At 43.4% G+C, this 22,221-nt stretch overlaps 1 protein-coding gene across 1 annotated transcript; it reads left to right on the top strand.

Annotated features, from left to right (window-relative positions):
• The first annotated feature begins 14,884 nt into the window (after positions 1–14,884).
• Positions 14,885–21,938, top strand: LOC140729833 (maestro heat-like repeat-containing protein family member 1). Its single transcript, XM_073050045.1, has 2 exons — positions 14,885–19,061; positions 21,781–21,938. The coding sequence occupies exons 1-2, from the start codon at positions 14,885–14,887 to the stop codon at positions 21,936–21,938; spliced, it is 4,335 nt and encodes a 1,444-aa protein (XP_072906146.1).
• The last annotated feature ends 283 nt before the right edge of the window (positions 21,939–22,221 follow it).

The following is a 22,221-nucleotide window of genomic DNA, read 5'->3' on the forward strand; positions in this document are numbered from 1 at the left end:
ATCTGTAGTTGTGAACTTCTCATGATTCAGCACATTTACAAACACAGGTGTGTAAAAAGGGCCCAAAGGATCATTGGGGACCCGAGACACCCCAACCACAATCCATTCCAGCTGCTACCATCCAGAAAATGGTACCGCAGCATAATAGCCAGGACCAATAGGTACCAGGACAGCTCCTTCCACCAGGCCATCAGACTGATTAACTCACGCTGATTTGAGTGTATTCAGTGTTATATTGACTGTTCTATTTATTATAAATTACTATGATTGCACATTGCACATTTAGACGGAGATGAAACATAAAGAGTTCTGATATAAATCGGGGACTGTGGTCAGAGGAAGTATCGGATGGGGTGCTAAACTGAGCAACCCAGGTGCTGATAAATGCTTGAGCTATATCCGTGGCAGTCATCAATACAAAAGGAATGACCTCTGCTGAACTGGTTGTACGGTCCACCATGGTAAGGAGGTGCGTGAAACTGCAGGGGGGGGGCGGAAGAGGGTCAACAGGTTCACATTAACAAGGTCAAACCATCACTCAGGGACCTCAAAAGGTGTCAATGGCAGCTGTATATGACAGTTAACTTTTGCCTGCTGGCGCTCCACGCAGGCTGCAGTCCAATCACTCACCTCCTTCCTAAGGCCATGTCGCACAAACTTTGGTGCATCCATTTTCTGTGAGGCCTTCCAGCCCGAATCTGAGAGGCCATGTATGGAGTCAAGAACAGTCTGCCTCCAGTTTGCAGGCATGATGGGGTGAGAGCAATTGTTTGAGACATTGCATAAGAGAGAAATCCCAGTTTCCCTGAATTTGATGACAGCCTCTGCAGGCTCTTGACTGCTGTTCCACAAGCCTGGACCTCTGGGTCAGTAGCTTGGTCAGCCATCATGCCAGAATAGTCAATTCCTATGTGTATGGCGTCAATGGCTGGACATGAGAGGCAAACAGCCATGGCATTATTTTTCCCCTTGATATGTTATATATCAGTTGTAAACTGATATTTTGCCCATTGCATGCACAAGAGTGGAGTGGACTGAGTCGGAGTGGGACAGCTTTGGCTCAATCAGGCTTCAGCAAGAAATAGGCAGAGGCGAGGGTAAGTTCCGGTAAGTTCCTGTTTTCTTTTTTTTTTGTTCAGACTAGAGAATATGCCAGGCAGGATGTTGGAATGCTCCTCTTGCAGGATTTGGGAAGTCAGGGAGACCTACCTGCAAGAAGTGCATCCAGCTGCAGCTCCTAACAGACTGTGTTAGGGAACTTGAGCAGGAGCTGGATGACCTCCGGATCATTCAGGAGACTGAGCAGTTATAGATAGTAGCTTCCGGGAGGTAGTTACACCTAAGGAACAGGGCACAGGTAATTGGGTTACCGTCAGGTGAGAGAAGGGGAAAGGGCAGGTAGTGCAGGGTTCCCCTGTGGCTATTCCCCTCCAAAACAGGTATACTGATTTGGATACTGTTGGATTAGATGGCTTACCTGGGACAAGCTGTGGCAGCTGGATCTCTGGCACTGAATCTGGTTCTGCAGTGCAGAAGGGAGGGAGGAAGAAGAGGAGAGCAGTAGTGATAGGGGACTCCATAGTCAGGGGTACAGACAGGAGATTCTGTGGTCATGACAGAGACTCCCGGATGGTTTGTTGCCTCCCGGGTGCCAGGGTCAGGGATGTCTCTGATCGCGTGCACAGCATTCTGAAGTGGGAGGGTGATCAGCCAGATGTCGTGGTACACATCGGTACCAATGACATAGGTAGAAAGGGTCAGGAGGTCCTGAAGAGTGAGTACAGAGAGCTTGGTAGGAAGTTGAAAAACAGGACCTCGAGGGTAGTAATCTCCGGATTGCTGCCTGTGCCACGTGCCGGTGAGGGTAAGAGTAGGATGCTCTGGCAGATGAACACGTGGTTGAGAAACTGGTGTAGGGGGCAGGGTTTCAGATTTCTAGGTCATTGGGATCTCTTCTGGGGTAGGTGGGACCTGTACAAGAGAGACGGGTTGCACCTGAACTACAAGGGGACCAATATACTTGCAGGGAGGTTTGCTAGTGTTATTGGGGAGGGTTTAAAATAGATTTGCAGGGGGATGGGAACCAGACTGCTAGAGTAGATAGTAGAACGGGGGCAAAAATAAATGATGTTAGTTCATGCAAAGTCACAAATAATAAGGTTGTGTGTGGTGGTAATAATCTTCTGAGGTGTGTATATTTCAATGCAAGGAGTATTGTGGGAAAGGCAGAAGAGCTGAGAGCCTGGATTGACACGTGGAATTATGACATCATAGCCATTACTGAAACTTGACTACAGGAGGGGCAGGACTGGCAGCTTAATGTTCCAGAGTTCCGATGTTTCAGATGTGACAGAGACAGAGGGATGAAGGGTGGAGGGGGGGTGGCTTTGCTAGTCGGGGAAAATATTACAGCAGTGCTTCAGCAGGACAGATTAGAGGGCTTGTCTACTGAGGTCATATGGATGGAGCTGAGAAACAGGAAAGGTATGACCACATTTTGAGAAATTTTGAGAGTGCAGAGTTTGTATGTTCTGGTCAGGGTTAAAGGCAAAATGAATAAGAATAAGGAACCTTGGTTCTCAAGGGATGTTGGAACTCTGATAAAGAAGAAGAGAGAGATGTATAACATGTATAGGCAACAGGGAGGAAATAAGAAGCTTGAGGAGTATAAAAAGAGTAAGAAAATACTTAGGAAAGAAATCAAGAGGGCTAAAAGAAGACATGAGGTTGCTTTGGCAGTCAGGGTGAAGGATAATCCTAAGAGCTTCTACAGGTATGTTAAGAGCAAAAGGATAGTAAGGGATAAAATTGGTCCTCTTGAAGATCAGAGTGGTCGGCTATGTATGGAACCAAAAGAAATGGGAGAGATATTAAATGGATTTTTTGTATCTGTATTTACTAAGGAAACTGGAATGGAGTCTATGGATACAAGGCAAACAAGTAGGGAGGTCATGGAACTTATACAGATTAAAGAAGAGGAGGTGCTTGATGTTTTGAGGCAAATCAAAGTAGATAAATCCCCAGGACCTGACAGGGTATTCCCTCGGACCTTGAAGGAGACTAGTGTTGAAATTGCAGGGGACCTGGCAGAAATATTTAAAATGTCAATATCCACAGGTCAGGTGCCGGAGGATTGGAGGATAGCTCATGTAGTTCCGTTGTTTAAAAAAGGCTCAAAAAGTAAGCCGGGAAATTATAGGCTGGTAAATTTGACATCAGTAGTAGGTAAATTATCGGAAAGAATACCAAAAGATAGGATCTACAAGTATTTGGATAGACAGGGACTTATTAGAAAAAGTCAGCATGGCTTTGTGCATGGTAGGTCATGTTTAACCAATCTATTAGAGTTTTTCGAGGAAGTTACCAGGAAAGTGGGTGAAGGGAAGGCAGTGGATGTTGTATACATGGACTTCAGTAAGGCCTTTGACAAGGTCCCGCATAGGAGGCTAGTTAGGAAGATTCAGTCACTAGGTATACATGGAGAGGTAGTAAATTGGATTAGACATTGGCTCAATGGAAGAAGCCAGAGAGTGATAGTGGAGGATTGCTACTCTGAGTGGAGGCCTGTGACTAGTGGTGTGCCACAGGGATCAGTGCTGGGTCCATTGTTATTTGTCATCTATATCAGTGATCTGGATGATAATGTGGCAAATTGGATCAGCAAATTTGCTGATGATACAAAGATTGGAGGTGTAATGGACAGTGAGGAAGGTTTTCAAAGCTTGCAGAGGGATTTGGACCAGTTGGAGGAATGGGCTGAAAAATGGCAGATGGAGTTTAATGCAGACAAGTTTGAGGTATTGCACTTCAGAAGGTCAAACTAAGGTAGAACATACAAGGTAAATGGTAGGACACTGAGGAGTGCAGTAGAACAGAGGGATCTGGGAGTACAGATACAGAATTCCCTAAAAGTGGCTTCACAAGTAGATAGGGTTGTAAAGAAAGCTTTTGGTACATTGGCCTTTATAAATCAAAGTATTGAGTATAAGAGTTGGAATGTAATGGTGAGGTTGTATAAGACATTGGTGAGATCGAATTTGGAGTATTGTGTGCAGTTTTGGTCACCTAATTACAGGAAGGATATTAATAAGGTTGAAAGAGTGCAGAAAAGGTTTACAAGGATGTTGCCAGGACTTGAGAAACTGAGTTACAGAGAAAGGTTGAATAGGTTAGGACTTTATTCCCTGGAGCGTAGGAGAATGAGGGGTGATTTGATAGAGGTGTATAAAATTATGATGGGTATAGATAGAGTGAATGCAAGCAGGCTTTTTCCACTGAGGCCAGGGGAGAAAAAAACCAGAGGTCATGGGTTAAGGGTGAAGGGGGAAAAGTTTAAAGGAAACATTGGGGGGGCTTCTTCACGCACAGAGTGATGGGAGTATGGAATGAGCTGCCAGATGAAGTGGTGAATGCGGGCTCACTTTTGACATTTAAGAAAAACTTGGACAGGTATATGGATGAGAGTGGTTTGGAGGGATATGGCCCAGGTGCAGGTCAGTGGGACTAGACAGAAAAATAGTTTGGCACAGCCAAGAAGAGCCAAAAGGCCTGTTTCTGTGCTGTAATGTTCTATCGTTCTATGGTTAAGAGATTTGTGGTCAACGAATGCTGTGAAATGGCAACCCTCCAAAAGAAAATGAAAATGGCAGACAGCCAGATAGAGACCGAGAAGCTCATGGTCAAACGTGCTGTGCTTCCTTTCAGGAGGATAGAGGTGCCGGCTGAAGAAGGTGAGTGGCTGCCACACACCTCCCTCCAACCAATCAAATGGCCATGAAAGTCATTGGCTGACAATCCAAACTGGCATTTAACAGGATTATTAGTCAACTTGTGTGGGCTTAAGTGCTCAAAAAGTGTGTGAAGATGAGATACATGTAAAGATTTGGACACACTGGTAATAAATATGTCATCCAGGTGAACAAAAAGAAAACCTAAGTCTTTTAATACAGAGTCTATCAGGTGTTTGAAAGTCTGTGCTGCATTTCTTTAGCCCAAACAGCAGAAACTCAGAGGCCAAATGGGCTTATCAGAGCCATTTTGGGAAAGTCCTCCAAGCACACAGGCACCTAATGGTAGCCCCTAACTGTATAGACTTTGGAAAAAATTAACTTCCCAGCTAAACTTGCCGAAAAGTCTAGGATGTGTGGGACTGGGTAATCATCACATGGGAGGCAACCATCATTGAACTTAGAGACCAGATGGAAGCCCAAGGGCTATTCAGATGGCATAGAATGTCAAGTCTTTCCATGTTCCACTGAAAGGTATCTGGATTAAACTGTAGACGACCCTGGCAGCTGGAATCCATGGTGTTTACAGACCTCTGATATCCCGATGTGCTGGCACTGTCGAAGCAGCAAGGTGGTCGGCATTTCTTAGTGTTCATACCAAAGCGAGTGTGGAAAAAATACAAATCCAGTGTCATCTGCTGACCCAACTTCTTGAAATAGAGAAAGCAGCCAGAATGCTACACCATTGCCTGGCTGAGTATAGATCATCAGCCATTTTAGCAAGTTCCCTATAGTCCTTCACAGGTGCATTAGTGAGGGCTATGCAAACTTGATCAGGCATTTGCTGCAGGAAGAGTTCTTTAAAAATAAAACAAGGATGGAGTTTTCCCGGGAGATTCAGCTTGTTGTCCATTAGCTCCGATTGCTTAGCATTGCCGAGGCTGGAGAAGGGGAGCAACTGTTTGGTGTGCATAAATCCAATAGCCCAAAAGTCTGTAAAAGGTGATTTGTCAGCAATTGATATTAACGGTATTCAGGTGGATGTTCTAGTTGATGTGGTTTCCAGGCGATGATACCATAAAGTAGAATTTGGTGTTGTCAGCAATGATTTCTCTTAGCATGAACTGGGCCTTGATTTGTACAAACCAAATGATGGCACTTAGCTTCCAAAAACTCCAGCAGTTTCAAAGCAACTGCATTGGCTGAAATGTTCAATAACTCTTAGAGAAACGGGATGTTTTGCAAATAAAATGACATGAAGCTTTTTATGTTTAAGAAAAAAGCATACAACTCTTTTATTGAACTCCAAAAAACTGTACACAAAGCTCAGTAAAATCCCTTTCCGTAATTATGTCATCACGTCAAACCAGCCTCTTAGAGTGAAACCCCAAAACAATCTCGGTTGTTGTGAATTATGTACGTTTCTATCAACTACATTACCCTAGATGGCAGGTGAAGTTGAGTGAAGTTATCCCCTTTGATTTAAGAGCCTGATAGTTGAGGGGTAGTAACTGTTTCTGAATCTGGTGGTGTGAGTCCTGAGGCTCTTGTACTCTCTTCCTGATGGCAGCAGTGAGAAGACAGTAGTGGGGGGTCCCTGGTGATGGATGCTGCTTTCCTGCAACAGCATTTCATGTAGATGTGTTCAATGGTTAGGAGAGCTTTACCCGTGATGTACTGGGCTGTATCCACTACTTTTTGTAGGATTTTTCACTCAAGGGCATTGATGTTTCCTTACCAGGCTGTGATGCACCCAGTCAGTATACTCTCCACTACACATCTATGCAAGTTTGTCAAAGTTTTAGATCACATGCTGAATCTCTGCAAACTCCTAAGGAAGTAGAAGTGCTGCCATGCTTTCTTCATAATTGCACTTACGTGCTGGGCCCCGGACAGATTCTTTGAAAAAATAACACCTAGGAATATAAAGTTGTTAACCCTCTCCTCCTCTGACCTTGCAATGACAACTGGCTCATAGACCTCTGGTTTCCTTTTCCTGAAGTCTATAATCAGCTCCTTGGTCTTACTAACATTGAGTAAACATAGAAAATAGGTGCAGGGGCAGGCCATTCAGCCCTTCGAGCCTGCACCGACATTTAGTATGATCATGGCTGATCATCCAACTCAAAACCCTGTACCTGCTTTCTCTCTCCATACCCCCTGATCCCTTTAGTCACAAGGGCCAAATCTAACTTCCTCTTAAATATAGCCAATGAACTGGCATCAACTGTTTCCTGTGGCAGAGAATTCCACAGATTCACCACTCTCTGTGTGAAGAAGTTTTTCCTCATCTCGGTCCTAAAAGTCTTCCCCTTTATCCTTAAACTGTGACCCCTCGTTCTGGACTTCCCCAACATCGGAAACAATCTTCCTGCATCTAGCCTGTCCAATCCCTTTAGAATTTTATACGTTTCAATAAGATCCCCCCTCAATCTTCTAAATTCCAGTGAGTATAAGCCTAGTCGATCCAGTCTTTCTTCATATGAAAGTCCTGCCATCCCAGGAATCAATCTGGTGAACCTTCTCTGTACTCCCTCTATGGCAAGAATGTCTTTCCTCAGATTAGGGGACCAAAACTGCACACAATACTCTAGGTGCGGTCTCACCAAGGCCTTGTACAACTGCAATAGAACCTCCCTGCTCCTGTACTCAAATCATTTTGCTATGAATGCCAACATACCATTTGCCTTTTTCACCGCCTGCTGTACCTGCATGCCCACCTTCAATGACTGGTGTACAATGACACCCAGGTCTCGTTGCACCTCCCCTTTTCCTAATCGGCCACCATTCAGATAATAATCTGTCTTCTGGTTCTTGCAACCAAAGTGGATAACCTCACATTTATCCACATTAAATTGCATCTGCCATGAATTTGCCCACTCACCTAACCTATCCAAGTCACCCTGCATCCTCTTAGCATCCTCCTCACAGCTAACACTGCCGCCCAGCTTCATGTCATCTGCAAACCTGGAGATCCTGCATTTAATTCCATCATCTAAATCATTAATATATATTGTAAACAACTGGGGTCCCAGCACTGAGCCTTGCGGTACACCACTAGTCACTGCCTGCCATTCCAAAAAGGTCCCGTTTACTCCCACTCTTTGCTTCCTGTCTGCCAACCAATTCTCTATCCACATCAATACCATATCCCCAATACTGTGCGCTTTAAGTTTGCACACTAATCTCCTGTGTGGGACCTTGTCAAAAGCCTTTAGAAAATCTAAATATACCACATCCACTGGCTCTCCCCTATCCACTCTACTAGTTACATCTTCAAAAAATTCTATAAGATTCGTCAGACATGATTTTCCTTTCACAAATCCATGCTGACTTTGTCTGATGATTTCACCTCTTTCCAAATGTGCTGTTATCACATCTTTGATAACCGACTCCAGCATTTTCCCCACCACTGATGTCAGACTAACCGGTCTATAATTCCCCAGTTTCTCTCTCCCTCCTTTTTTAAAAAGTGGGGTTACATTAGCCACCCTCCAATCCTCAGGAACTAATCCAGAATCTAAGGAGTTTTGAAAAATTATCACTAATGCATCCACTATTTCTTGGGCTACTTCCTTAAGCACTCTGGGATGCAGACCATCTGGCCCTGGGGATTTATCTGCCTTTAATCCCTTCAATTTACCTAACACCACTTCCCTACTAACATGTATTTCCCTCAGTTCCTCCATCTCACTAAACCCTTGGTCCCTTACTATTTCCGGAAGATTATTTATGTCCTCCTTAGTGAAGACAGAATCAAAGTAGTTATTCAATTGGTCTGCCATGTCTTTGTTCCCTATGATCAATTCACCTGTTTCTGACTGTAAAGGACCTACATTTGTCTTGACCAAACATTTTCTTTACACGTATCTATAAAAGCTTTTACAGTCAGTTTTTATGTTCCCTGCCAGCTTTCTCTCATAATCTTTTTTCCCTTTCCTAATTAAGCCCTTTGTCTTCCTCTGCTGGTCTCTGAATTTCTCCCAGTCCTCAGGTGTGCCACTTTTTTTTGCTAATTTATATGTTTCTTTGGACTTGACACTATCCCTAATTTCCCTTGTCAGCCACGGGTGCACTACCTTCCCTGGTTTATTCTTTTGCCAAACTGGGATGAACAATTGTTGTAGTTCATCCATGCGATCTTTAAATGCTTGCCATTGCATATCTACCGTCAACCCTTTAAGTATCATTTGCCAGTCTATCTTAGCTAATTCACGTCTCATACCTTCAAAGTTACCCTTCTTTAAGTTCAGAACCTTTGTTTCTGAATTAACTATGTCACTCTCCATTTTAATGAAGAATTCCACCATATTATGGTCACCCTTACCCAAGGGGTCTCGCATGACAAGATTGCTAACTAACCCTTCCTCATTGCTCAATACCCAATCTAGAATGGCCTGCTCTCTAGTTGGTTCCTCGACATGTTGGTTCAGAAAACCATCCCGCATACATTCCAAGAAATCCTCTTCCTCAACACCCTTACCAATTTGGTTCACCCAATCTATATGTAAATTGAAGTCACCCATTATAACTACTGTTCCTTTTTTGCACGCATTTCTAATTTCCTGTTTAATGCCATCCCCAACCTCACTACTACTGTTAGGTGGCCTGTACACAACTCCCATCAGCATTTTCTGCCCCTTATGCAGTTCTACCCATATCGATTCCACATCCTCCAGGCTAATGTCCTTCCTTTCTATTGCGTTAATCTCCTCTCTAACCAGTAATGCTACCCCACCTCCTTTTCTTTCCTGTCTATCCCTCCTGAATATTGAATATCCCTGGATGTTGAGCTCCCATCCTTGGTCACCCTGGAGCCATGTCTCTGTGATCCCAACTCTATCATATTCATTAATAACTATCTGCACATTCAATTCATCCACCTTGTTACGAATGCTCCTCACATTGACACACAAAGCCTTCAGGCTTGTTTTTACAACACTCTTAGCCCTTATACAATTATTTTGAAAAGTGGCCCTTTTTGCTTTTTGCCCTGGATTTGCCTGCCTGCCACTTTTACTTTTCACCTTACTACTTTTTGCTTCTACCCTCATTTTACACCCCTCTGTCTCTCTGCACTTGTTCCCATCCCCCTGCCACATTAGTTTAAAGCCTCCTGAACAGCAGTAGCAAACGCTCCCCCTAGGACATTGGTTTCAGTCCAGCCCAGGTGCAGACCGTCCTGTTTATACCTGTCCCACCTCCCTCAGAACTGGTTCCAATGCCCCAGAAATTTGAATCCCTCCCCCTTGCACCATTTTTCAAGCCACGTATTCATCTGAAATATCCTCCTATTTCTACTCTGACTAGCATGTGGCACTGGTAATAATCCAGAGATTATTACCTTTGTGGTCCTACTTTTTAATTTATCTCCTAACTCCCTAAATTCACCTTGTAGGACCTCATCCCATTTTTTACCTATACCGTTGGTACCTATGTGCACCACGACCACTGGCTGTTCACCCTCCCATTCCAGAATGTCCTGCAGCCGCTCAGAGACATCCTTGACCCTTGCACCAGGGAGGCAACATACCATCCTGGAGTCTCTTTTGCGGCCGCAGAAACGCCTATCTATTCCCCTTACAATCAAATCCCCTATCGCTATAGCTCTCCCACTCCTTCTCCTTCCCTCCTGTGCTGCAGAGCCACCCATGGTGCAATGAACTCGGCTGCTGCTGCCTTCCCCTGATGAGACATCTCCCCCAACAGTATCCAAAACAGTATATCTGTTTAGGAGGGAGATGACCTTAGGGGACTCCTGCACTACCTGCCTACTGCTACGCTGTCTAGTGGCCACCCCTTCCCTTTCTGCCTGTGTAGCCTTTACCTGCGGTGTGGCCAACTCACTGAACGTGCTATTCACGACTTTCTCAGCATCGCGGATGCTCCAGTATGAATCCAATCGCAGCTCCAGATGCTCAATGCGGTCTGCCAGAAGCTGCAGTTGGACACACTTCCTGCACACATAGTCGTCAGGGACACTGGAAGTATCCCTGATTTCCCACATGCTGCAGGATGAACAAACCACAATCTCAGCTGCCATGACCTACCCAATACTTGCCTCAACTTTTGAAACTTTCTCCTTTGAAAGGAACTTACCCGGCCTTACCTCACTTGTAGTGAATCTCGTCCTCAGCTTCTTCTCGTCGAAGCCTCTCGAGTCAAAACCTCAAATCTCCACTCCTTCACTGGCCCACTCACTCACTGGCCACTTTCCACTAAGAGGTCGTTGTTATGACACAGGACAGCCAGATTTCAATTTCCTTCCTATCTGCTGATTCGTCACCACCTTTGAATCGGCCTCTGACAGTGGTGTCATCAGCAAACTTGAATATGGCATTGGAGCCACACAGTCATGTGTAAAGCAAGTAGAGTAGGGGACTAAGTACACTGCCTTGTGGTGAGCCTGTAATGGAGATCGTGGAGGAGATGTTGCCAAATATCATTGGAAAGGAAGAGGACGTAGTCAGAATAAAAAGATAGGAGAGGTGGAGGATCACAAGCTGGCAAGTAATGGGTGAGAGAAGGTGAGTCCAGGAGAGAGGGGATAGGGAGGTGAGGCCCAGTGAGAAGGGGTAGATAGGAGTGGCCAGGTGGGAAGGGGTAGGTAGATGAGACCAAGTGAGAGGGGGTAGGTAGGTGAGTGGGTTTTCTTCTGATTTCTTTTGAGTTTTCATCTGGTCACTCAGAATTCAGAAATGTGCAAGAGCAGACAGCGTTGTGGACAGCACAGGAGACAGTCGGTGAAGGATGGGATCTGGCCCTGTAACTCAATGAGCATATTCATTAATGAGTAACAGCAAGAGTTGTGCAATGTACTCACAGTCATTCCTTGAACAAAGTATAACTGCAGAGGGATTAGAGGAGCCCACTCAGCATCAGTAGCTTTTGCAATGATGCCTTCGTCCATGGTTGCTAGCTAAATGGAAGTACCAATGCAACAAAGGTGTGGATGCAGATATTGAACAAGGGCTTGCAAAATCTATGTGCCACATTAAGCTTGGGTCCACATCCCAATAGCCCAGGGGAGTTTCTGCATCTGCTTCTCACTCACTGCCTGCCATTCCTAGCCTCACACAAGTAGAAACCAGTCGGTGGAGGAAAGGGCAAACAGCTTTGAGTTCCTGGGCATCAACATTTCAGAGGATCTATCCTGGGTGCAACATATTGATGAAGTCAGGAAGGATACATGCTAGCGACTCCATTTCATGAACAGTTTGAGGAGATTTAATACTCTAGCAAATTTCCATAGATGACTATGGAGAGCATTCTAACTGGCTACATCACGGAGCTCCAATGCACAGGATCACAAGAGGCTACAGAGGGTTCATCTTCACCCTAGAGAACATCTTCAAGACACAATGGCTTAAGAAGGCAGCATCCATTATTAATGACCCTCACCATCCAGTACATGTCCTCTTGACCTCATTACCATCAGGAGTAGATACAGAAGCCTGAAAACCACACTTAATGTTTTAAGAAAATCTTCTTCCCCTCCACCATCAGATTTCTGAATAGTCCATGAACCCAGGAATATAACCTCGTTATTCATTTTTAGTACTATTTATTTATTTTAGCAAACTATGGTAATTTTAAGCCTTGCATTGTACTGCTGTCACAAAACAACAAATCTCACAACATTATGTCTGTGATAATAAACCCAATTCTGATGCTTGAACATTCTCCACACTGAAGCAGGTAGATCAGGCTGTAAAGTAGAGGGAATTACTGACCCCTTAATCCTTCAGGGACACTGACCAAAGCCATTTCACCCACTGCAGCTTGTCTCAACCTCAGCTGAAGCTACAAAAATTAAACATATAACAAAGAAAACACATACATGTTCCTGGCAGTCAGATCCAAACAGTCATAGAGACTTGCACTTTGTGAGATCAAATGTAAGGGAAAAGTATACATTTAATGGCAGGGTATTTTTCAGTATTAATACAGTATAAGACATTAATTCTCAATGCAAGTAGATGGAATGGTAAAGGTGGCATATGGAATGTGTGGCTTCATCACTGGGGCACAAACTATAAGAAACAGGAAGTTAAGTTGTAGTTACATAAAACCTTGGATGTGTGGACTTTTGGAAAAGGTTCTGAAGAAGATTACTGGACTGCTGCCTGGATAAGAGGGTATTAGTTATTAGGAGAGGTTGGACAAATTTGAATCATTTTCTCTGAAGTGCCAAAGGCTGAGGAGTAATTTTATAATAAAGTTTTTTAAATGATGAGATGTATAGATGGGGGTAGATTGAGTCATTTTCCCAGGGTACAAGTGTCAAATACTAAAGGACATAGATTTAAGGTGAGGATTAAAGGGAATATGCGGGGCAAGACTCTTCTTACACAGAGAGCGGTAGGTGCCTAGAATATGGTGCAGTGGTGGTAGCGGAGGCAGATATTATAGTGGCACTCAAGAGACTTTTAGATAGATACTATACATGCAGGGAATGGATTTATATGGAAAACACAAAGTGCACTGCAGATGCTGTGGTCAAATCAAGACGTACAGAAAAGCTGGATGAACTCAGTAGGTTGGGCAGCATCCGTTGAAAGGAGACCCGAAACGTTGACTGCTCCTTTCAACGGATTCTGCCCGACCTGCTGAGTTCATCCAGCTTTTTTGTACGTCTTGGATTTATATGGATCTTTGCAGGCAGAGAAATTAGTTTAATTTGACTTCATACTGACACAAACAAAGAGCATGTTGCTATGCTGTACTGTTCTATGGTCTCTGAAATACAGCACAGATACTTCAACCTACTGTCCATGCCAACCACCAACGACCCATTTATACTATTTTCATGTTAATCCCCTATTTTTGATTCTCTCATCACTTTCATCAGTTCTTCCCAGATTCTAGATCAAATTTAGTAAAGATTATTGACAAGAAACTGGTATTAATTTTATGAATCTTAAATGATGTATTTGAATTTGATTTTGAATTACAACATCAATTTCAGAGAGTGAGTCATAGAACAATAAATTCTCTTCAGTGAGTCCATGCCTACCATGGTGTCCACCAATCTAATCCCAATTCCCTGCATTCAGCACACATCATTCTAACCTCTGCCCTCAAAGTACCAATTTTGATGAATTGTATTAAAAGTGTCTGTCTTTTGGACCTATTTTTGTGCACAGCCCTTTGACTGTTTGTATGTTTGTGGAGTCAATATTGGAACAGGACACTGTACAATCCAACATGACTGCAAGATCTAAAACTGAACAGACACGGTCTTGTCAACATTCTCAGTCTCTGGGTCTGTGTCTTTATCTGCACCTTTCTGGCAGTCCATTTTAAGTATATATAATTAGGGTCTACTTCATAACAATGGAGTTATGTCACACCATGTGACTTCACAATGAAAACCATAACAACCCAGAGACAAGTGGAGTGGACAAAGCACAGCAAAGAGGTGCAAAATGCTTGTTTTTTTTTCTGAGCGAATCAAATTGTAAGTATTTGCACACAAGAGTGTTCATCAAACTTTCCAAATCTAGAAGATAACTGGAAAGAGAACTGGAAATCCATTGTAAAGGAACAGTGTTATTGAATGGAGGGAAAGAACAATCAGAGGGGAAAGAAACTGTCACCTGTCAGGAGGTTTCATTCTGATTGTGATAAAGTGAACAAGGTCAACTTTAACTGATGACCAGGCACTGAATGCTTCTGGTCAATAAGTGCCTTCAGATTGATCAGCAGTACATTTGAACCTAGGATGAAAATTATTGAAATATGTAAAACAGCTTGGGGTTAGAGTACTGAAAGGTAACATCAGTTAGCAAGAAGATACTAATGATTTATGCAATATCGAACTGAGCAACTTTGGTCTTCCGGTCTCAGGCTGTGAAAAGACATCTAAAATGTACAGTAGTGCAAAATCATTCTCAGTTGCCTTGTTGAAAATGGTTGAAGATGAAGATGAAAGTTGTCAGCAGAAAATATCAGACACTCTCCACACACTGGGGTGTCATCATCCAGAAACAGTATTAATCACCTGTCATGACTACCTATCATATGGGAGCATTCAGACAGCTCCACAGGGAGTTATAGTCTTGGAAACCATGACTAGGATTATCAAAGACACCCTTAACCAAATTAGCCAGACAGTAGCAGAGCAACTTATCTCTTTAGCTGTACAGTGGATGACAATGGCAGAAGCCAAAGCTGAGATCCAGGAAGTTGCAAGCGATCTCTTGTCTGCCATGAGCTTCAGGTTTATAAATGAAATTATCCAACTGATGATGGAGAATTTCAAACAGGGCTACCTTCCTCACATGTACAAGGTGAAGACACTGACCAAAATATCGACAGAAAATGTGTATGGGATAGTGCCCTTTCTCAAAGCTATCTTAACTACCATGATTCCAGTTCTTATTAAAATTAGAGAGGATGATCTGAAGTCTGTGTTTGCCTCAGCAATGGGTAGTTTCAGCAAGAGCATCCTAATCTACCTAGGAAATAGTGAAAAAGGTACAGACCCTATGATCACAAAAAAGTCTTTCTCTACCGAAATCAGCATCATCTACAGTTTGTTGTTCAATGTGTGGCTTGAGAAGGAGCCTTCCAGGTTCAACATCCCCACAGTCGAAGCCCTTGGCTATGTCAGCAATCTACTCCCCAAGGACAAAATACAGGAAGAGCTACCCAAGTTAATTCTAGGCATCTTGTCTCTCTATGAGAAACAGGTGGGGCATTTTTCCATCACAGTGTGCCTTTGTCAGCTATTGGAAATAGCGACAAAAATGAGGCATCCCAGGCTGAAACCACTGATGGACAATCTACTCAACAGTCTTCACCACCAGATCTGTCTATCAGGGTATCTTAATAACCAACTTGTCACAAAGAGCCACACTGCGGCCCTTGACTGTTTCACAATTCTAGCATCAATTTATACTGATTCAGTGGTTAACTTTCTCTTTGGGAAATTAGAAAACATTGATCAGCAAGTAAGAGCAGGAACACTTAACGTGTTGAGACACCTCATCTGCTCCCTTTCCTCAGAGCTGGAGGGACAGAAGACAAGGATCGTGGATGCAATTAAGCCAATCCTTCTGGAGAGGAGCACCAATATGGAGAAGAAGCAGGTTGTTCAAGTAATATCTGCCATGGCCCAACAAGCATACCTTGAGCCTGAGGGAGGTGAGATAATGGTGGAATTCCTTGTCAGGCAGTGCACTACACCCATTGATTCAAGGACCCCAATAGCCAGCCATCATACAGATCAGGCTACAGATGAAGATTTAGTTTCAATATGTGAAACAGTGATGTATATTATCACAGATATTGTGAAAATGGAACCTGTTCTCTGGCCATTCTTATTGGGATATGTCACCAAAACTCAGTATAGCAACTCTTTAACAACAATCTGCAATTGTATAACACAAATTGCAAAAAGGAAACTACAAACAAGCAGTGATAGGTTTGTACTAACTTATGAAGACAATGGCAATCTCCCGAAAGCACAGGCACTTTTGGCCCGACTCCTCCTTGCATCTTGTTGCCCGTATCAAGGAGGAGGCCGAGGAGCTGCTGCACTACGGCTGCTGCAAGTCCTGAGTTTCAGTATCCACCCAGCGATAATGCCAGAGTGGGAGGAGCAACTTCCATCATTAGCTGACTACTTACTGGAGCATTCAGAGGGATCTCTACCACAGCAGGAATGGGAAGAGAAACTGTTGTTATTTTTCTCTAGAACCCTGAATACCATTGACGATGAGGGATGGACGAGCATGCTGAGTGATGAAATGTGCAAACAAATTGACACTGAGCCCTGTTGCCCACAAGAGAAGGCTTTCTTCTATAAATCTCTTGGGACAGTACTTCATCAGGTGCCCAGTAAGAACATAAAGGAGGAGCTTCACCTAATGCTACAGAGTGTGCAGCACAGTGAGTGTATCGAAAGAGAGGGTGTGGCAATCGCCATTGGACTTTGTGCTATGACCCACTTTGATGATACCCTTGCTAGCCTGGAGGAGTTTGCACAATCCAGTAGATTGAAGAATGTGAGTAATTTCTTCAATATTCTTCGAGATAAGCCTGATGTGAATGGGGATAAAGTCAAGAGCACATTGGCTCTCTGCTATGGGAACATGGCACTCTACGCACCTCAGGAACTAGCTGTCTCCAGAATCGAGACCCACATTCTGCCAGCTGTGATAAGCCACTTCAATTCTTGTAGACAAGGTGTACAGCTTGAATCCAGAGATCTCACATTGAAGCTCAGCCTGATAAAAGCTGTGACTCTGATAGCTAGATCCCTACTTTCACATCACCAAATAACTCCCTTCAACTTCAGCAGGAAAGGGGAGCTCCTGAGACACATGCAGCAGCTCATTGAGGCTGAGCCACCAGACCTGCTACACACCCCTATTAGACAACTAGCAATGAAGGCCTGCGCATACCTTGTACAACTACACACTGAATCAAACCAAGCTGACACCTCACAGCTAATTCAAACCTGCTTGATGAGCACATTCAACTTGGTGCCTCCTGAGTTAAAGGGTAGTGATATGGATGATAGCATCAAGGAGCTTTCAATACTTTTTAACCAAACCATGACTGCTCTGCAAGAACTTCTTAAGCAAATTTTACTTCAGGACCTGACCTCTGAGGGTCTTCAGATGATATTCATACATCTGGAAGAGTGGATCATATCAAGGGAGAACTATAAAAGAGAGAGAGCAATGAGCACTGCATTAGAACTGCTGAAATATTACTTGCAAGCCTTCTATGTTAATAAGAGCACACCACTAAAAAACCTGGGGTCTCTGATTGGAGAACTGATGCCACGCTGTGCGGATCCATCGCTAGCCGTGGGGCAGATGGCCACAGACAGCTTGCACATCATCCTGACCATTCAGCTATTATATGAGAGCAGCAACCTAGATGAACATCATGAGGATCTTGAGCTTCTGAAAGCAGTCAAAAAACAATTAGTAAATCGCAACAATTCCATTTTGTTCCAAACATGTTGTCAGATCACAGAGGTCATCTCCAAGTGTTTGCCCCATGACCAGTTGGGCAACTTGCTCTTTACACTCTTTAAAAGATTGACTGACCAACACCTTAGTTGTTCCAGTGCAGCAGTCATCCTTATGAAAACCATTATGCAAAGACGTGGCAGTGAACTTTGGGACCAGATCTCAGAAATCATTGACTTCCTGAGGGCTTCACTACAGTGTGTTCTTTATGAGGCAGTGAAACTTTCAGTTCTACACAGCATTGCCATTCTTGCCTCACATAACCCAGCAAAAGTTGTGTCCTGTCTCCTCACCTACCTCACTCATATTACTTCAGACAAGTACATCAGAGATATTTGGAGCTCACTTGCCAAGGAGAGACAAAGTGCCATACTGACGATGACAGAACTATTGGAGACACTACACAAACAGCTGTGCTCTGGAGAAAAGAAGGCCTGTTCTACAAGAGAGAGCCCGACTCAACCATCTGTCCTTGAGTCCCTAGCACCCGTGTGTGCATTGTATGAGATGATAACCACACCAGAGTCTAAAGAAACTGTAATCAAGTTATTCCCCCAATTATTCAGTACCCTGCTTATCTACCACTGCTCCTTTGTCAATGTGCGCTTGCCCAAGATTTTTGTTCCCCATCACAATTCGAAGCAGAGAGAATTCACTGCTGAGCCTCAGACACCCAGTAGCCAAGATGTGTGTGTGAACTGTGTGAAGATGCTTATAAAGCTGCTGGATCAGTCGAACCACAAACAAGTGATCCATTTCATGGAGGAAGTTGGAGGCTGGGACCAGATGATGGACCTACGCAAGTTCCATAGGGGAGTTATGTTGCTGGCCAAAGCAATGATCCAATATGCTATCCCTAGCCTATCCGTGATTGTAGCACAGCTCTCAGTGTTCATCCTCACTGTTCAAGACTGTCAAAAAGTCACTGTGGCTGCCTTCTTTGGAGAACTTTTAAAGTCCCCACTAGCTTTACAAATGCAGTTCACGGACATCCTAATGAACAGATTACTTCGATGTTCGCTTCACACTTCTTCAGTTGTGCAATTTCTCTGTGTCCGAGGATTGGGCAACATTACATCCGGAGGTCCCAATGACATTGAGAAATATTCTCGCCCAGTGCTGTGTGCAATGACCACACTGATGATAAGTGGGGAAAATGATAATGAAGTCCTAATGTTTGAGGTGCTGTTTTGCCTGTCAAAGTACTTAGAGCAGTTGAGAGCAAGTACCATCAGACCCTTCATACTGAAAATCTTCACTGGGATCCAACCATTCTTTGAAGCTAAATGTGATAAAGTGCGAGCTGAAGCATTTTATGTGTTGGGGAAATTGGCCAAGTGTGCAAGTACAGATCCTAAATCCTACTTATGCCAGCAATTCAATTCAAACTTAGTTTGTTTGTTGTTACATCTGAATGTAAATAGCAAGGAGGTGCGCAGAGCTTGTAACTCTACCCTTCATCTGGTCATGCCTTTAATTGGTTCAGATGAGGCACTCTCAAAGATTGAGAAACTATTAGGCAAGCCTATCCTGGACTATACAGATTTCTTAAGGGACATTTCTAAGCAATTAATTAAGGATTTCCCTGATAGGATCCATTCATATGTGACAGACTGTACATCCTTCTTCAATAATTCAAAAGCACAGATCCGTGCAAATGCTGTGACTCTCTCAGCCTTCTTTTTCCAATCTTTGGAACCATGTTCCCGACCTGTCCAGAAAGCTAGTTGGTGGAAAAAGCACATACACAACAGCAGAGGTGGACCCTCTAACTGAGTCAACATAGATCTCCATCTCCCTTTGTTGCTTCTCTTGCTTCTGTCCTTTGCTTTTCACCTGATTATATCCTCAGCTTTTTGTCAGAGATTAATTGCTGCTTGCTTCAGAAAGATGTTTTGGAAATTCCTTTATTATAAATAAACTGAAATGTACTGTTCTAATTATTGTTTGATCTTCAAAATGTGCCTGTTAAGGTGTATTCTTGGGTTATGCAATATAGACATTAGACAATAGACAGTAGGTGCTGGAGTAGGCCATTCAGCCCTTCTAGCCAGCACCACCATTCACTGTGATCATGGCTGATCATACACAATCAGTACCCCGTTCCTGCCCTCTCCCCATATCCCTTGACCCCGCTATCTATGAGAGCTCTATCTAACTCTCTCTTGAATGCATCCAGAGACTTGGCCTCCACTGTCTTCTGGGGCAGAGCATTCCACATATCCACCACTCTCTGGGTGAAAAAGTTTTTCCGCATCTCTGTTCTAAATGGTCTACCCCTTATTCTTAAACTGCGGTCTCTAGTTCTGGACTCACCCATCAGCGGGAACATGCTTCCTGCCTCCAGTGTGTCCAATCCCTTAATAATCTTATATGTTTCAATCAGATCCCCTCTCATCCTTCTAAATTCCAGTGTATACAAGCCCAGTCGCTCCAATCTTTCAACATATGACAGTCCCGCCATTCCGGGAATTAACCTTGTGAACCTACGCTGCACTCCCTCAATAGCAAGAATGTCCTTCCTCAAATTTGGAGACCAAAACTGCACACAATACTCCAGGTGGGGTCTCACCAGGGCCCTGTACAGCTGCAGAAGGACCTCTTTACTCCTATACTCAATTCATCTTGTTATAAAAGCCAGCATGCCATTAGCTTTCTTCACTGCCTGCTGTACCTGCATGCTTGCTTTCATTGACTGATGTACAAGAACACCTAGATCTCGTTGTACTTCCCCTTTTCCTAACTTGACTCCATTTAGATAGTAATCTGCCTTCCTGTTCTTGCCACCAAAGTGGATAACCTCACATTTATCCACATTAAACTGCATCTGCCATACATTTGCCCACTCTCCAAGTCACCCTGCATTCTTATAACATCCTCCTGACATTTCACACTGCCACCCAGCTTTGTGTCATCAGCAAATTTGCTAATGTTACTTTTAATCCCTTCATCTAAATCATTAATGTATATTGTAAACAGCTGCAGTCCCAGCACCGAACCTTGCGGTACCCCACTGGTCACAGCCTGCCATTCCGAAAGGGACCCGTTAATCACTACTCTTTGTTTCCTGTCAGCCAGCCAATTTTCAATCCATGTCAGTACTCTTCCCCCAATACCATGTGCCCTAATTTTGCCCACTAATCTCCTATGTGGGATTTTATCAAAAGCTTTCTGGAAGTCCAGGTACACTACATCCACTGGCTCTCCCTTGTCATTTTCCATTAGCAAATATTAACTTCAATAGCAACCAATCTTTAGATCTGACTGTGGATTGTAGATAGAGTTTAACATGCAGCTCAGAACAATGGTCGTCCTGGGGCTGTAGACTGCAAACCAGGAAACACCCAATTGACCTGAGATGTCTGCATCTGCATGAATGCAGCTCTGATACACTTATTTTGGATGTATTGGTCGAGGTGTTTCAAATTTATATGTAACTCAAAAGAAGCATTATGAATGCATTGTAATTATATAGAAATTGTCCTGCTGTTACCTTTGAACTTTAGCATATAAACATGTGATGTAACATTGGGTCAGGGAGTCTCTGGAGTGACTCAAAATACCATCAGCTTTTGTGTGCTGAATAAAGACTTTTATACTACCAGCTGCATGTCTCTCCAGTGGCTTTCGTTGATAGTCACAACATTTGAGGGGCTCGTCCAGGATATGCTATTAATCCATCATGTGGCTGGTGTTCTCAACAGTCTAGTGGGTGAGTTTTTTTAAGATGAGGACCCATGCTTAGATCTGTTCAGGTCAACGATCACAGGATCAAGAGGTATTGCAAACATGGCAGCGAGCTGAACTGGTAGATGTACAAGTGGAGTGTGTGTGTGTGTGTGTGTGTGTGTGTGTGTGTATGAACTGTATAGTAGCAGACTCATTTGCAAGTTATTTGTGTGTTTTAAGAATACGTCTGTAACCTTGGTTTAACAGTTTTAAATGCAAAGGAATACAACAGGCATTATGAGTTCAGATGCACATTTAAGTGGAAGATTGCAGAGTACCTGCTCTGTAGTTTAAGTGTATACTGTACAATTATTCATCATTTACATTTTGCGTAGTGTGGGAATTAGTGAGGAAGAGGTTATACCCAGACACATCTGTTGAGATGGTGCCTATTGAGGTCAGGCAACATCAGGTCGAAAACCCTGAAGACCTGAGCCAGCCCTTGACCCTGATTTTGACCATCCATGAGCCCTTCATCCCCAGGGTGAAGTAGATTTAATTTGGCTTTTTCTGACACTGATCAGCAGAAAAAAACTCAAAGTGAAATCATATCTCTACAAAGTGCTGTAAATTCATTGCAAATATAAAACAAAAAATAATTGATTACATAAGTTTTCACCCCCCCCCCAATATGACATACCAAATCATCACTGTTGCTGCTAATTGGCTTTAGAAGTCACATAATTAGTTAAATGGATATCTGTTTTGGAGACCTGTGTATAGTCAAGGTGTTTCAATTGATCAAAGTAAAAATACACCTGTATCAGGAAGGTCTA

The sequence above is a fragment of the Hemitrygon akajei genome, chromosome 6, assembly GCF_048418815.1.
Source record: "Hemitrygon akajei chromosome 6, sHemAka1.3, whole genome shotgun sequence".
Lineage (NCBI taxonomy): Eukaryota > Metazoa > Chordata > Chondrichthyes > Myliobatiformes > Dasyatidae > Hemitrygon > Hemitrygon akajei.